The sequence below is a fragment of the Hydra vulgaris genome, chromosome 02, assembly GCF_038396675.1.
Source record: "Hydra vulgaris chromosome 02, alternate assembly HydraT2T_AEP".
Lineage (NCBI taxonomy): Eukaryota > Metazoa > Cnidaria > Hydrozoa > Anthoathecata > Hydridae > Hydra > Hydra vulgaris.
The window spans coordinates 63,882,515-63,900,796 of record NC_088921.1 but is presented as its reverse complement, the minus strand read 5'-3'; the positions used below and the strand labels follow the sequence as shown (position 1 = coordinate 63,900,796).

General features: G+C 29.2%; 1 protein-coding gene across 1 annotated transcript; it reads left to right on the top strand.

Moving 5' to 3' along the window:
- The first annotated feature begins 657 nt into the window (after positions 1-657).
- LOC136076230 (uncharacterized) lies at positions 658-1,038 on the top strand. The gene has a single exon (XM_065789704.1). It carries the CDS (start codon positions 658-660, stop codon positions 1,036-1,038), a length of 381 nt encoding a protein of 126 aa, XP_065645776.1.
- The last annotated feature ends 17,244 nt before the right edge of the window (positions 1,039-18,282 follow it).

Below are 18,282 nucleotides of genomic sequence, written 5' to 3'. Positions count from 1 at the left end.
ATATTACAAATAATGGTGAAAAATTATGTGCGAAAAACACAGAGAAGTGCAACAAATGATAGAATAAAGTCAGAATTAGATGTAATAAAGATGGGCTGCAGTCTAAAGAATGTTGCATCAGAATTTAGTAATAATAAAAAAACATTACAACGTCATCGAGATGGAAAAGTAAAAGTAGCTGGTGGTTTGTCTCTGGGTGGAAAATTTCCTGTTTTTAGTAAAGAATTTGAATTAAAGATTGTTACACAAGTTGAGATTATGGAAACAGCATTATTTGGCTTGACAACAATAGATGTGCGTTGCCTAGCATATGATTTTGCTAAACAAATGGGAATCGATAATCCTTTTAATAAAGAGTTAAAAATGGTAGGAGTGGATTGGCTGCAAGGATTCATGTCTCGCAATCCACAACTTTCTATTCAAACTCCACAAGCCACCAGTATAAGCAGAGCCATTGGCTTCAATAAATCAAAAGTAAATCAGTTTTTTTCAGTATACAACTCATTATTTGAGAAACATTAGTTTTCAGCCAAACAGCTCTGGAATATGGATGAAACTGGAATCACAAATGTGCATAAGCCAGGAAAAATAATTGCAACGTAAGGCAGACGACAAGTTTCGAAAATAACTAGTGGTACTGTGACAGTTGTGTGTGCAATGAGTGCAAGTGGCACTTATGTCCCACCCTTATTTATATTTCTTCATAGGCGAATGACTGATAGGCTGGCTGTTGGTGCACCTTCAGGCTCAATTATTAGAGTTAGCTCCAGTGGATGGACTGATTCATCTTTATTCATTGAATGGTTAACACATTTTGTTGCTGTGACTCATGCATCTAAAACTAATGAGCAATTAATTGTACTTGATGCTCATCGCAGTCACAAAACACTTGAGGCCATTAACTTTTGTCATGACAATGGGATCCATCTCATAACCCTTCCACCTCATTGTACACACAAGATGCAACCTTTAGATCGCACATTTTTTAAACCATTGAAAGTTGGAATAATTGCAGTGTTTATATTTCAGTTATTTTAATAAAATGTAAAGAGTTTTTATAAAAAACTATTAATAGCTTTTATTTTAACTGATAGTTATTTTTAACAACTGTTTTAAAAGTTTGGGGCAAGATGAACTCTTTAGAGCATCTTGCCCCACGGCTGGGGCAAGATGTCTCCTTGCACAATTATTAGTTTTTTTAATTTTAAAGTTTATCACCAGTAATAAAGTAGTTATTTTATCTTACCAATGTCTTCTCTTATAAGTAAACTTTGATATTAAAAAGAAAAATTACTAGAAAATGTAAAAGTATTTGTTATATACGCTAAAGTTTGTTTTTACATTTTGAAAAGGTGTTGAAAATTTTTCTCTATATAAAATGTTTCTTTGCAGTTTTGGCTTTCAACATTTTTGCCAGGCGCTGTATATATATATATATATATATATATATATATATATATATATATATATATATATATATATATATATATATATATATATATATATATATATATATATATGTTGAAATAGTGAAACTTAAAGTTGAAGAAAAAAGTTAGATAAGTGTTTTTTACTAGTTTATTATTGCTCTGTTCTTTAAGAACATTGAGCGCTCTATTTGTAAAATACACTAACATAATTTACATATATATATATATATATATATATATATATATATATATATATATATATATATATATATATATATATATATATATATATATATATATATATATATATATATATATATATATATATATATATATGTATATATATATATATATATATATATATATATATATTAGGGTAGGCCACAGTATCTCATAAATTTTTAAGAGTCAATTTTACTTGTGTCTGCATCAAATATTGTTTACTATAAGAAAACTTTTTACTATAAGAAACATTTTTTGTTTTGAAAGTGTTTACGCAGCATAGCTCTAAGTTCTGCCGAATTTCATTTTAGGTCTGAATTATTTGAATGACGACATAAACAGATTTTTCATTACATCTGTTCCTTTTTTTAATTTGTTCAGTTAAATACTTACAAATAATGGTGTATTTTAATTGTTTTTTTTATATAAACAAACAAAATTCGCGCATGTTTTTTTAATGTTATCACACTTAAAGATTGTTTCGTAGTGCAGTGACTTTTTATTCTCAAAAAAACGTGCTTAAAATACTGAATAAGGCTTTATACTAAACAATATGCTTATCACAGTTTGTATTTTAACAAATTGTTAAAACAAGATATAACTGCTATTTAAAATGACAGTAAAGTATAAAAATATTATTTATTCTTTGTAAAAAAATTTACAATTTTTAAATAGCCGTTAGTGAATAAATTTATATTATAATACTAATTGAAGTATCGTTATAAAAAAATTAATTAGTTCTACATCTATAGAAACTTTTGCATTCGTTTTAAAGTTAAAATTCAATCCTCATGTTTTAATTGTAAATACTTTTCTATTAGTCATAAAAGTTTTAATTCATTTTAAAAATGACATCTCTTATACAAAAGAAATATAAATCGGCAAAAAACAATCTGGTCGAGTTAATAAAAAAGAAACACACAAAGGCATTGAAATCATCAGGTGAAATTTGGTTAGTTGGATACCCGCTTGAAGATATTAATAGCAGTTCTCTGCCTACTACTCGCGATGTCTACAAGTTTTTTAGGTTTATGTATTTTTAAAATTTTTCAAATTTCAATTGGTATATTACACACTTTTTTTTATATATGAAAATAATGTCCTTTAATTTAATTTCTGCTTTTGTTTGTTAAGGTATCACTTAAAAGTGATGAAGAATACATTTCAAGTTTTTTCCAAATATAAAAAAGAATTAAATAATAAAAGCGACATTTCAAAATTATAGTAAGCTGCTAAATTAACAATAAAAACTGGTATAGTATTTTGGGATAAAGCTGATATGCCTTGCAAGCAGGAAAAATATATTGTTGAAAGTATTCTAAACCTTCATGATAAATGGAGAAAGCTTGCTAAGTCTAAATGTAAAAAACTTTTAAAGAAAGGTTTACTTGTTCAAGATTTCAAAAAAATAATTGATGATATTTTTTTTATATCAGTTCTCCAAATTGAAAAGATTCAAAAAAACCAGATCATGTAAAGATGCAGAAGAAGATATTGCCTTGTTTGCAGCTCTCAAATGTGGAGGAATAGGTGGGAGAGATAATTTATTAAAATTGGGATTAAAAAGAAAAAAAGAAAAAGAAGAAAAAAAAAATTGAGAATCAATAAAAAAAAGAGAGGAAAATTCAACAATGAAACTGATTATAACATTGATAATAGTAGCGTCTCAACTGAAGAATGGTTTGTTGTTGGGTTTAGAGGGTCTGAGCGCTCTGATTTTTAGAGCTCTTCTAAAACTATTCATAAAGTAAATAACTTAAAATCATCTATTGAAATCATGGAAGATTTTGTGTCACAAAATATAAATTTAACTTTACCAAGAAACTTTATTTTTCATCCAATGATAACAGCGACAGCTGACAGATCTAAATTATCAAATTGTACATTTGATAATTTAGAATACTTCTATAATCCTGGTTTGAGGTTTTTGTATTGTTATTGTTTTTAAATCGCTTTTATTTTTGATAAGCATAAGAAACTATAAAATATGCTTTTAGGTGATGTTAAAGCTAAAGAAGTGGACATTTCAATAAATACAATTAGAAGAGCACGTAAGCAAAACAGGCAAATTATGTCAAGAAGTATAATTTCAGAGTTTAAAACAAAAATTAAATCATGTTATTTAACTCTTCACTGGTATGGAAAACTCATGAAGGGTAAAAGTTCGACTATTTAACTGTTTTAGTAAGTGGTCTTCCAAATTGCCCGGAAGGTAACATTTTATATATTAAGCCTATTCAGTCTGGTACAGGAATTTCTACCTGTAGAGGAATTATAGAAGATTCTGAAGAATGGAATCTTAAAAAAAATATTGTTGCCCAAGTTTTTGATACAACGGCTTGTAATATTGGAGTGAGAAACAGAGCGGAAACAATGTCGCCATCATGTTTTAGTGCTGATTCTTGGGTCATTTTCTAATGATTTATTTTAAAAGGAGACAACGTCTGATGATAATATATATTTTTAAACCTTTAAAAAAAAAAGGCTTAACTCTGAAAAAATTCCTCTTGAAATTTTGAATAGAACCCTGTAAAGCTTGATTAGAAGCATCAAAAACTAGTGATGCACCAATTAATGATACAGAGTTATTATAGACGTATTTTAGGTTTAAAATAAAAATAATCAAATCAAATTCGGCATATATATATATATATATATATATATATATATATATATATATATATAGTATATATATATATATATATATATATATATATATATATATATATATATATATGTATATATATATATATATATATATAACAACGTATATTGCAGGAGGAGTCACAATAAACAGCTACACAGACAAATTGTCAGCGATTGCGAAGAGCGACATCACTTTTTTACTAATCGTGTCACTCCGTCCAGGAATATGCTACCACAGGAAGCAATTGACACTCACTCGGTCAACTTATTCAAAAGTTTCCTATCATGATGGGCATCTTGTCTCGTTGACAATTAGCCCTACACATTAGTTAGTATAGAGATGCCTGGTGTTGCATCTCTTCGTCAATATACTTTATAATCAATGATTGACTAATTTATAGTATTATTGAATTTGTAAAAACATAATAAAAAAATAAAAAAATTATTATTGATTGTAAATTTATTGATTCTAAATAAAATCAAATTCAAATTCAAATTCATATATATATATATATATATATATATATATATATATATATATATATATATATATAGGGTGGTCATAGGCGCTGGAAGTGTTTAAGTACTAGGGTGGTCATAGGCGCTGGAAGTGTTTAAGGACGGGGGGAGGCAGAAATAGGTGGGGCTTAGGGAGGGGTGCCCCTCCCTGAATAGGGTGTTTGGGGGGCGTTATCCCACTGAAATTTTTTTAGGCATAATTAACCCTGTTAAATGCAGATTTGCAATCCTTTTTAAATCATTATATTTAAATATTTGGTACAAAACAAAATCTACAAAAACAATTACAGTTACTGTAAAAATTGCCCAAATACGGGTGAACGTTCACGGGTTTTAGCCACAAACTCCTCCATGAGTGCTGTAATGTCAACCTTGTCTAGGTAATCTTTGTTAATTTTTATTAAAACGAGGTGAGTGAGGCGACTTTGTGACATTGCTGACCGCAGCCAAGTATTAAGCCGTCTCAATGCACTGAAAGACCTTTCAGAACCAGCTACGGATATTGGAACAGATAAACAAAACACAACTACCTGTTCCACCATGTCAAATAACCTGCGGGTACTTGGTTTAAGGTCTTTTAAAGCTGCTGCTAGGTGGTGTAAATCTTTTGGCTGTTAATTGTCCTTAAACAATTGTGGAAGCAGTTGCAGCTGTAACTGCAACATAGGAACATCGATATTATTTGGCAAACTTTGCAGTGGCATGCTGGCTAGTGCGTCTGCATTACTTGTGGATGTGCATGAACCTTTTTAAAATAGCTTCTGTGGTTGCAATTTTATGCAATCCTTCTTGGTTAAAACGGCGCTGCAGTTCTGCAACTGAGTAGTCAATGGCTTCGAAGAGACTTTTCTTCCAGATAACATCTGTAGCTAACTGTTCTACATTACGGCTTTGAGCTCTATGCGAGAAACGAGCAGGAGCATTAACTGTGGAGCTTAAGATTCAGTGTGGTAGCTTTCTCGACGTCCTTCCTGTGAAATTCTGAAGCAAATTCATCACTACGCAAGTCTTGAAGTTGAGCCAGAAGGAGTTGAACATATTTTTCAGCGGCTGATGCACTCAGTGATGGGCTCTGTAAAGCTTTGGCTACCAATTCAAATTTGGAAAACAGAGCATTGCATAATAGGACTCCATAAAAGGTTTGTGCCTTAGAAACTTGTTTGACTAAGCCTGAGATTTTAGCCTTTTCATCAACACGTACTGACCTGTCGCCTGCTAGCTGAGACAATGTTTTATAAACTTCTCCATAAGTTGTCATAATTCTACTAATGGCTATTGCCCTAATGCACCATCGAGTTGGACATAAGCTGACCAAGTTCAGAACAACATCATCTGAACCAAACAAAGATTCATACAATGCCTTTCTCTTTGAAGACTCTCTTATAATTGTTCCAACATCACGCACAAATTAAATTGTGTCAATAACCATTTTTACTTCAAAGCAGACTTCTTGTAAAACAAAATCCAACGAATGATTTGCGTAGTGAACATACACTGCCTGTGGGCAAGTTTCTCCGAGATGAGCTCTTACTCCAGATAAGTGTCCGCTCATGTTACTGGCTTCATCAAATGCATAGCCAACTAGTTTATTCATGGGTATTGTGCAGCGTGTAAACACATCAATTATGGCATTAAACAATGTTTCAGCAGTGTTGATCTGGCATTTGTAAAAACCCATAAAGCATTCCTGTACTTTCAAATTAGGGCCTACATACCGTATGCTGACAGAAAATTGCTCATGACCCGCCACATCTGTAGTTCCATCAGCTGTAAGGGTAAGATATGAGCACTGTAATATAAAAGAGTGACAATGCTTCGTTGAACTGAAGCATTTGAATAATTTCATTTTGTATTGTGTCTGACATCCATGTGCCGCGTTTTATTAACCACTCTTTCATAGGGGGTACATCTTGTACCCGTTCTAGTACAAGCTGCCATAGATTTCCATCATGATATTCTCCTCCTCTCAATGCCAGACCCTGTCGTCCTAAATATTTAATGCTTGAAAATATTACTTTCAAAACAGTTCGAGCGATTGCCTGAGATGATGACATTTGTTCACTCAAAATAGCAGATATAGGAGTCTGTTTGGAATACAGTATTTTCTCTGTGGCTTCTTTGTGGGCGGATGACTTTTCATGAATTGAAAATTTTTCGGTCCCTTTTTTCCAGTTGGAAAAGCCAGAATCAACAAAAATATTTGCTTGTCGGTTGCTTAAAGATACTAGTTTCTTATTCACAGCTTCCAAGCAGTTGAAACACCAAACAGAATCTGTCTCAGGAACATAGTGTAAACATAGCCATTTTGCAAACCAAATACTCTTACAGGACCTTTCATACTGATCTGATGCAAATTTCTAAGTTGGGAAGTTGTACGTAGAAGGGGGTTGAAAGGGATAAAGGACCAGGGCAGTACCTGATACTGCCGGTACAGCAGGCTTGCTTGACTCAAACTTGGCAGAGAAAGTGGATGTGGTAGACACTGATGGCTGTGTTAATGGATCAGAATCAGAATCATACTGTGAGGATGTAGCGGTTTCACAAGCACAATCACCAGTCTCAGTTTAGCCCGTGTCTGACCTAAAGGATTTGGATATGGATATTACATACATTTCACCTTTTAGTACTTGTTAAAAAAAAATATTTTCAGTAGTCTTGCGATTATTGAATGCTGCCGTAAAATGATCACACTGCGTATGCTAGCTAACCTTGGCAACTATTTAGTACAATCGTTTGTTCCTCGATTTAAATTTAACATATTAAATGCTTATTAGCCACGCTCTTGAAAAGAAGACGTCTATAGTCTTTAAAAGGGGCTTCTTTGCTTCTGACTTTGATTGTTTTTTTTTTTTTTTTTTTTTTTTTTTTTTTTTTTTTTAGTATTGTATTTGCCGATTGAAAATAATTTACACTCGTAATTTATAAAAACAAATATTTACATGACTGGGGCTTGAAGAAGACAAAATTCATCTTATCATTAAGCCCCCCCTAAAAAAATGCATATTCATCAAATAAAATGTTTTAACAAAATGCAAAAAATAAAATATATAACGTTTAAAATATTTAGTAATTCAAAGAGTATTTATATTTAAAAACTGATTAGTAAAATAAGATGATATATAAGTATTAATATTACAAAAAGAATTTACAATAACTTTTTTTAATAAAAATTGAAATTATAAAATTTTACAATATTTTTAGTAATTAGTATTTCAAATAATAAAACTTAAAAAAATCGTTTGTAAATTCAAAACTTATAAGATAAGAAATACATTTACAATAGCAGACTATTGTTTAGAATATTAAATATAATATTAAAGAGTAATTAGTAGGTTAATTTTTGTTTTTGTTTGCTAGTTTAAAAAGCTTTTTAGAAGAACTTTAATTCATTTTCATATATCATCAGTAATTGCTTAAGTTTTGTTTTAAACTGGTTTAAAGAATAATTAGATTTCAGCTCATTATTTAATATTGTATTCCACAGCTTAGGACCTCGGTTAGCAATTGAGAATTTGGTTGCTGAATAATGTGTTTTGGATTGAATGTAATTGTTTTTTGAAAATCTGGTAGGGTATATGTGGTTTATTTTTTCAAAAAGTGAATTAAATAACATTGGTGATATTTTTTTATCAAGTTTAAACATGAAGATAAGAATATGGTAAAGGTTTAGTTTATATACATTTAGAATATTAAGTTTGTTAAAGAATTGTGCGATTAAACATTAAAACAAATTTTCCATTTTTAAATTTTATTTCATTGCACTATATATTCTGTACAATAAAATTTTTTTACTAATCGAATTCTATTGAAAAGTTCTTAATTTAGTTCTCTTTTTTGCCATGGATAATGAATTTGAAACAATTATATTATATCTATAAAATATAAGTTATGAATGACTATCAAAAGTTGCGTTTTGACGTTTTCAATACTGAAAATATTTTTTTTGCGACTGATTTATATGAGGGCAATATTTTCTTTCATAACAGAAAAGTATTTGACTCTCCATATTTTTTTATTAAAACTTTAAAACTGAACTCCAAACTAACATAGGAAAGTTCACGGTAATACACATCAACATCAGGAACTTAAATACAAATATCGATAAGCTAAAATACTTTATTATCGAATGCAAAAGTTCTTTAAAAAAAAAAGAACTTTTACGTTCTTTTGAATGCGAAAGTTTTTTTTTTCGGAGTGCATAAAATTATCGCTGTTTTGAATCACGGATAGTGACATTTTGGATGTGTGTGTGGGGGGGGGGGGGGAGGCAGAAGATATCCAGTGCCCCCGGTGCAGAAATGTTGGGTGGGCAGTTGCCCATCCTGCACCCTATGTTACAGATCCTATGAGGATGGTTCAGATTAGAGTGAAATTTTTTTTCAAACAAGAGTGGAAGCTTATAAGGTGTGCAGACCCTTGTTTCCTTGTTTTATGTATAAGAATTTGTTTTTGTTTTAATTTAAAAAAAGTTCAAGGGTGGCACACGGCCCCAAAGTACTTTTTTTTTTTTATATATACCCTTTTTGGACATTTTTCTACCCCATTTGTGCCACCCTTAGACATTATTGAATTTAATTATTATATTTATTCTCACAACTTCTTTTTATCGATAACATAATTATTAAAAGAGTTCTAGTGGCAAGATTTTTAGGTGTATATATCGATGAAAATCTTAATTGGAAAAGCCACATTGCTGACTTGTGCAATAAAATTTCAAAAAGTATAGGCATTTTATACAAAATAAGAAACATTCTTGATAAACATAACTTAGTTCAATTACATTGTTCGCTATTTCATTGCCATATTAATTATGCAAACATTGCTTGGGGTTATAAAAGTAAACTTAAACCTCTCTATCGGCAACAGAAGCATGTAGCACGCCTTATAAATTTCAAGGACCGTTTTGCTCACGCCAAGCCTCTTCTATATGATATGAAAGCACTCAATATATGAGTTAAATGTTTTTAATATTCTTTGTTTTATGTATAAATGCAAGACCCACCTATCACCCGTTTCTTTCCGTAACTTGTATTTACAAAGAGATAGAAATAAATATATTTTTAAGAAACGATTATTTAATTCGACAACCATTTTCTCAAACTAATTTTGGAAAATTTGTTATTTCATTTCGCGGACCATTTTTATGGAATAGTATAGTTCTAAATACTTCTCAAGATTTTTCTCAAGAATGTAATTTTGATTCTTTTAACAAAATCTTAAAATCTCATTTTTTCAACTGAAAATATACAAATCTACTTTTAAAATTTTGAAAATCCCTTGTCTATATTAGTATATGTATATATTTAATGTATATTCTTTTATATTTATTTTTTTGTTTGTTTTTTTATCAACAAGCAATCATTTATCATGTTTAGTTTTAGTGAATTATTTCACATGTTTTAGCTTTTAAGTTTTAGAACTCTTCTATTGTAATATTGTATGTTTATTTTTATTTTTATTTATAATATTATATTACGAACTTTATATACTTTTATTATTAAATTTAATTTTGTAATAAAAAAATTGAACAAAAAATAAATAAATAACAAGAATAAAACATTAAAAAAAAAAAATATAATAATAATAATAAAAAATATATATAAAAATATTAAAATATATATATAAGAGAAATAAAATTAAAAATAATAAATGTATGCGTATCTGTCAATATATGTATGTTGGCTACGTTTTTTTTTTTTTTTTAGGTGCTCCCTGAAGTTCTTACGGTCTTATCACGGAGCACCGCGGGAGAGCATTTAACTAGAAGTTCACGCCTCTTTCCTTACGAATGTTGCTTATATGGCTAGAGCCGGGATCGAACCCGGGACTTCTGGGTTCTGAGCCATAACTCTAACCACTGCGCCACGGCTGCTCTAGAATACGTTCGGAGGTGAACCATCCTTTGGTAGTGATTTGGCGTTTTTGTCTTCAGAAGCGTAAACGTTAATTTATATATTTGGCAGTGGCTTGGTGTTTTTTGTTGTCAGAAGGGTAAACGGAAATTTGGTATTTTGGCTTAACACACAGCGATAACCATTGTATGGCTATCTAGGTCCTTTTGCACAACTTTTTGAACAATCTGGAAATGCATTATATTCAGTCTGGAAATGAAATTAACTTATATTGATTATATTCAGTGATATATACTGAATAATATATAGCGAAAATTAAGATTCAGTAATTATATTCGACAAATTAGATTCAGTGTGCGCAAGTGATTTATCCAGTAAATTATGGACATCATTGTTCGCATGTTAAATTATGGATATGATTGTTCGCATTTTCTCTGTGACAACACCTGATGGTCTTCTTTGAGTATCCGCGTTCTTTATATTTATTTTTATTATTTATTTCTTAACGATATCTTGACTTGTTAACTTTCCTTTTTTTTTAATACTTTTGTATCTGTATCATAAATATTATAATAAGGAACAAAACAAAACAAAACAAAAAGTATATATATATATATATATATATATATATATATATATATATATTTTAATAAAAAAGTTGTTAAAAAAAGCTGAATAATGATTTTTTTAAATTTAATTAAGTTTTTCTTTACTTCTTTACACAAATTATTTCTAAACACTTTTTCTATGACATCAGTGTGATTTCATTGTACTTACGTATTAACTATGCCATTTTAATAATGTCGAACAAAACTTTAACATGTGTAAAATGTTGATTTTGTAACTTTAAATTTGCACTGTTTAATATTTTATTGGTTCTTGCCTAATATTTAATGAAATTTTTAGAAAAATAAAAAGATATTTAAATTTATGTCATCATAGTTCATTTACATCGAATAAAAAGTAAAATAAAAAGTTATGTCAAAGATTCATGTAAAAACAAGAAATCGAGGGAAAGAAACATTCTCAGTTAAAAAAAACAACTAGGAAGACACTATCATCTATTCAGTTTTCAACTGTTGAGGAAATAATTCAGTATTATCTTTACTTACGAGTGTCCAAGCCAACCGTCTCTCAAAAACTTAGTTTGTTGTCCAAACAAAAGTTCTACATTTACACCAAAATGTACAGAAGCGGAAGAGAACTGCAGCATTATATCTAAGCTGAAGGCTCCTTAGGAACTTTGAGGGTACAGAATTCGTAACAAATATTGCATTTTACGGTTATTATTATTTATCATGTCTCAATTTTTTTTATTTTCAAATATCAAGAAAAAGTAGTGGAAAAAAGTAATTTTATGATTAGTTAAGAGAAATTTTAAAAATTAAGTTTCATTAAGCGCTAGCTAGGTAAATTTTGATATTTTTACACTTTTGATCATTTTAATCATGATGTACAACGCTTTTAATAAATGATTGTGCTTAAATACTAAAATTTAGAAAATTACATTTATATTAATTAAGCGCAGGTGTTACCTAATGGTCACTTTAACAAGGCAATGCCGTGGTTAAAGCTCAACCCCTCCCCCCCCAAAAAAAAAAAATTAAAAAAACCAACAAAAAAAATAACAAAACCCAGACGTAAGGGCTTCAAATACTAAAAAAACCTTCTTGAATTAGGTATTATTAAATTACTCCTTTAATTTGAAAAGAGCTCCTACTTATTACCCCTATTACCAAATACCATAGGGCCTACCCCCTGCCCCATTAGGGAAGAAGGTAGGTCCATTTGGGCCTTATTGTTGGCATAGCAGTATCTAAAACATTTTTGTTCTGTGTTCGAAGTAGCTCTAATTGACACAAAACATGTCTAGGTCCCTCTCTAAAATTTGATTTGACATTAATATTAAATCAGTTAGGTATGTAAACACTAACAATAAAATTTACAATCATTTGTAAATTTTCTAGATTTTTACCAGTAAGCCCATGATTGTTTTTTTTTTTTTTTTTTTAGTATTGTATTTGCCGATTGAAAATAATTTACACTCGTAATTTATAAAAAAAAATATTTACATGACTGGGGCTTGAAGAAGACAAAATTCATCTTATCATTAAGCCCCCCCCCCCCAAAAAAAAATGCATATTCATCAAATAAAATGTTTTAACAAAATGCAAAAAATAAAATATATAACGTTTAAAATATTTAGTAATTCAAAGAGTATTTATATTTAAGAACTGATTAGTAAAATAAGATGATATATAAGTATTAATATTACAAAAAGAATTTACAATAACTTTTTTTAATAAAAATTGAAATTATAAAATTTTACAATATTTTTAGTAATTAGTATTTCAAATAATAAAACTTAAAAAAATCGTTTGTAAATTCAAAACTTATAAGATAAGAAATACATTTACAATAGCAGACTATTGTTTAGAATATTAAATATAATATTAAAGAGTAATTAGTAGGTTATAATTAGAGTAACTTTTGTTTTTGTTTGCTAGTTTAAAAAGCTTTTTAGAAGAACTTTAATTCATTTTCATGTATCATCAGTAATTGCTTAAGTTTTGTTTTAAACTGGTTTAAAGAATAATTAGATTTCAGCTCATTATTTAATATTGTATTCCACAGCTTAGGACCTCGGTTAGCAATTGAGAATTTGGTTGCTGAATAATGTGTTTTGGATTGAATGTAATTGTTTTTTGAAAATCTGGTAGGGTATATGTGGTTTATTTTTTCAAAAAGTGAATTAAATAACATTGGTGATACTTTTTTATCAAGTTTAAACATGAAGATAAGAATATGGTAAAGGTTTAGTTTATATACATTTAGAATATTAAGTTTATTAAATAATGTTTGAGTGTGAGAGAAACGGTCTACGTTTGTAATTATCCTTATAGCCTGTTTTTGTTTACTAAACAGTTTTTTTACTTTTGTTGCGTTTGTGCTGCACCAAGCAACGTTTGCATAATTTAAGTAGCAATGAATTAAAGAAAAATATAAGTTTTTTAAACAAGATAGATTTAAAAACTGCTTGGCTTTATACAAAACACCTATATTTTTTGATATTTTATTTTCAATTAGACCTATGTGGTCCCTCCAGGTTAAATTTTCATCCAGAACCACACCTAAAAATTTTATTGATTGCTCTCTTTTTAATAATGCGTTATCAATAAAAAGATCAGGAAGTTTTAATGGAATATCTTGTTTTTTATGAAGACGATGGAACAAAGTGTATTTGGATTTATTGATGTTCAAAGATAGTTTGGATAGATTGGACACCCAAATTCTACAAAATCGAAGTGCTGTTTTAAGCCATCTACTGAGACTGGTCCAATTTTCAGCATTGCTAATGCGAATCTGCTTGCAGGATTCCAGTCTTTATTGCCTGGCAAGTTTGGTCAGTGCTTTAACCCTTAATAATCTCCTGAATGAGATTAAAGGAGGACCTAAATTTATTATAGTGAAGTTTGAATTGATTTCAATTTTAGTTGCTGTGTCAAGCATTTCCCCAAACTGGTCCAGACCATTTATTATAAGAAAGTATTGCGCTACCTAAATTTTCAATTAAATACCTTAACCCTAACTCACCAGTGTGTAGATTACAAACAATCCAAACTAACCTTCTGTTTAATTTTTTTTCCTACCCATTGCATAATACCACCTTCCCAACCTGTATTCACATTTGTGCTATCTCCTCCAATAGTCATAAAATTTTGAGCTTACATTTTACCACTCAACCAAGTAATCTGCAATAACTTCTGCTTTTCTTTTAATCAGCTGTCACATCTGGAGCAAAATGAAAAAGATAGTCACCCACAGGTTCTTTTACAACAGAGTAATGTTCCTCTTAATAAGGTTAGGAAAATTTCTTTCATTTACTACTATAAACATTTTTGTAGCATCTACTCTCCAATCAAAATAAAGGCATGTAACTGGACTTTTTTCTAGGTATACCTCAAACTGAGCGTCTAATTCTTTTGCTAAGTTTTCTTGAGCCCTTTTGATCTTGTCACGATCTATAATAAGATGGAAATCACTCTCACTTATAGGTTTTGCCCCTATCAAAGAAGCTGTGGCTATTTCAGCTGTTTCTCTTAAACTTGTTTGATGTCTCATTCTAGCCATAGTGGTATTTTTGATTCTCATAGTATTATACATTGAAAATGTTTGATTCAGGGAAGATTTACAGTTAGTTACACTATCTACTTGGATTATATTCAGCTCATTATCATCTTGGAATGTTATAAAGGAGCTATTTGTGTAAACTGTTTAACAGTTTTGTAACATACATAATCCTAAAAAATATAAGTTCTTTTTATTTTTAATCAGTATCTATACAAAGATTTATGCAACTTTTATTGTCACTACACATTATTCAACAATTTATTTAATACCCCACCTACTCAATTTCATATTTTTCTATGAAAATAATATATAACTTTTTAATTCGACCTAATAATTGTACCCCATTTAAATATAGAATATAAAAAAATAAAACTTTTACAATGAAATAGATTTTTGATAGAAAATAATAGTTTCAAACTTACTTGCCCTATATGTGACTGAAAAAGAGATACGGATTCATTTTCGTTCAGACAATCTAATTTTTCAAGTTTATTATTTGTTTCATCTGGCTTAAAATAAAAGTAATATATATATATATATATATATATATATATATATATATATATATATATATATATATATATATATAAAAGCCTTCTAAGTAACTAGCTACCTTTTTTTTCTTTATCATTACTACTTTTTTTTTTTTTTTTAATTTTTGGCTTCTTTCCTATCTGCACCATCAATATGAAAAGTTCCAATGCTTCCTATTTTAGTTCTCTGAGAATGAATGAATTGAAGCTCTAGAATTGATATTTTCTCTTCTCTCTTACATTTGCATTTTATATGAAATTTTTCCATACATTCTGAAGCGCATTTGTACTCGGAATAAAGAATTAATTTACATTGACATAGTAAAATGTCCACAATTTTGTCTAATTTATAAAAAAATCTTGCTTTTTTAACCTTTTTTACACGTCCATTACTAAAATCAACAGCCAATTTCCATAAATATTTGAGTTTTTAAAAAAATTTTTTTCATGGATTACAACTGGATATACAAAAAGTGCATTTACCTTTAACCATTAACCAACCAGTTGGTACCATATCAGTTACTAGCTGATCTACAGTATAGCTCCTTGTATATTTTTTACTAATTTCTCTTAAAAATATACCATATCGTAAAATATCTCTGGATGTTGGAAGATTCATGAAGTATTGTTTCAGATACATAAACTATTTGACATCTTTAATAAACTAAATAAGTTTACCAGAGTCTTCCTTTTGATGCGAGTATGAAGTATAAATGGAAAGAAATGTATAGTTACGCATTTTTAGTACTTTTTTTTGGCAATAACCAAAATAAGTAAAAATAAAATAAAAAATTACCAAGCTAGCACTGAATTTCGTTCTTTAAATATCACTCCTATTAAAAAATTATGTTTTTTCGCTTCTCTTTTTTCTAAATTTAAAAATGTGCATTTTACCATAAAAATTGGTACACCCTAGTGCTCAACCATGGTATGTAAATCCTGGCAAATTTGAAATTTCCTTTAATATTTTTAATCTTTACTTTTCAATACCAGGTAATGAATCAATTAGTAATTCATTAGAGCAACTCCGTCATGTATTTAATCTAAAGTTATTGTTTTTCAAGATAAAAGTACATTTAGATGTTTGTCAAACTGTTATTTTTTATACATGCACTAGATAGATTTTTGCGCAGAGTTTTCTTTAACATTATGAAGAAAAAGGTCACTGTTATTTACACCACCAATTTATATAGAGCCGGTTGAAAGGTATGTTGACGCTATTCATTCCAATTGGAATTATGAGTCAGAATCAGAATGTTTTCTTGAGTTGTTAAACAATCAACATAAATTATAAAGCTAAAAAAGAAAGTGATTCACGCACAACTAGTTTTCAAAACAAATAACAAATTGGGAGCATACATCTATTCCAAGGGTGTAATAACAAATCTGCAAATAAAGCCGCAATTTTGCCACGATCAAAAAATTACTTATAAGGTTTCAAAGGTTTTATCCTAAGAGCTTTAACATCATGCACCAAGTAACATGCAAGTTAAGAAATCATTAATTACGGAAATGTTTATAGAAAATTATCATACTAAAAATCTACTTCAAAACATTGTCGAAAATTTAAAAACAATAACCAACAAAATTAAAAAATTAATTATTCAATTGAAAAAGATATTTAAAAATGAGGGTTATATTCCAGTTTTTAAATCATCATCAAACCTTGGACAAATATTAATTAAAAAAACAAACCACGACTTCCCAACAACTCTTATCCTGAAGTCTACAAACTAGGGTGTTCATGTGAAAATTTTTTTATGTTGGTGAATTAAAGCTTGAAGTTACAACACTCATTGACAAACATTGAAACACGGATAATTTTTTTTACCTCAGCGGAGCATTTAAGAAATTGTCATAGTGCCTTTAACTGGAATGAAAATGACATTTAAATGAAGCAGATTATTTTAGGAGAAAAAGTGATATTGTATTTTAAAAATTTTTTTGAAATACAATATCACCAGTATTCTCCAAATGACGATTGTTTAAATGAAGATAACGGTGATGTCGTCAAATCGTCGATTTGGAAACCATATTTTTCTTATTTAAGACGTAAGCAGTGAGGGATCCAGGTGAAGGGGATAGAACTATTTATTGTTTGTTTCTTTAACTGTTTTTAATTTCAACTACATTTCTTGTTATACTTGATAGTTTATTTAATATATAACGGTTAAAAAAAAAAGCTAAGGGCATACTAATTTTTAACATATTCGTAGTCTGAATAATCTAACCGTCAGCTTTTTATATTACTTAAATAACAAGGGTATATATAACCCCTGGAAATATTGTCAACCAAACAAAAAAAAGATATTTTTGTTCAATTTAGGCATAATGTTCTAATAATTTATAAATCAATTATTGCCTATTGCGATTGTACAGGGTATTTTCTTCAAATTCTTGTTTTCCTGGTAAATTTTGACTTTATGGGTCATAATTTCCCGGGAAATTATGATCGGAGCGATAAATTAAGACTCTAAAAAATATGACTTAGAAATCGCGAAGAAAATGTACAAAGAAGTTTAATTAAAATGAAACATCTGGTATAGTATGTAAACTTATCCTCTTTCTTATAATAATTTACAATATTTCTAGGGGTTATATATACCCTCGTTATTCAAGTAATATAAAAAACCGTTAAAAAAACAAACAAATAATAAAACCTCAATGCAATGTGTTCTTGCGTCTTAAAAAAAGAAAAATAAGGTTTCCAAAACGACGATGTGACGTAATCACCGTGGTCTTCATTCAAACCGCCTTCACCCGGAGAACACTGGTGAAACTGTATTTCCAAGGACTAGAAATACAGTTTCACCAGTCTCTCACTTTTCTCTTAAAATAGTCTTCCTCTACTTTAACAGTGTTGTTATTATTCCAGCCGAAGGCACCATGGCAATTTCTGGAATGCCCCGCTACGGCCGAATTTTTCCATTTTCCCTCAAAAGTATGTTT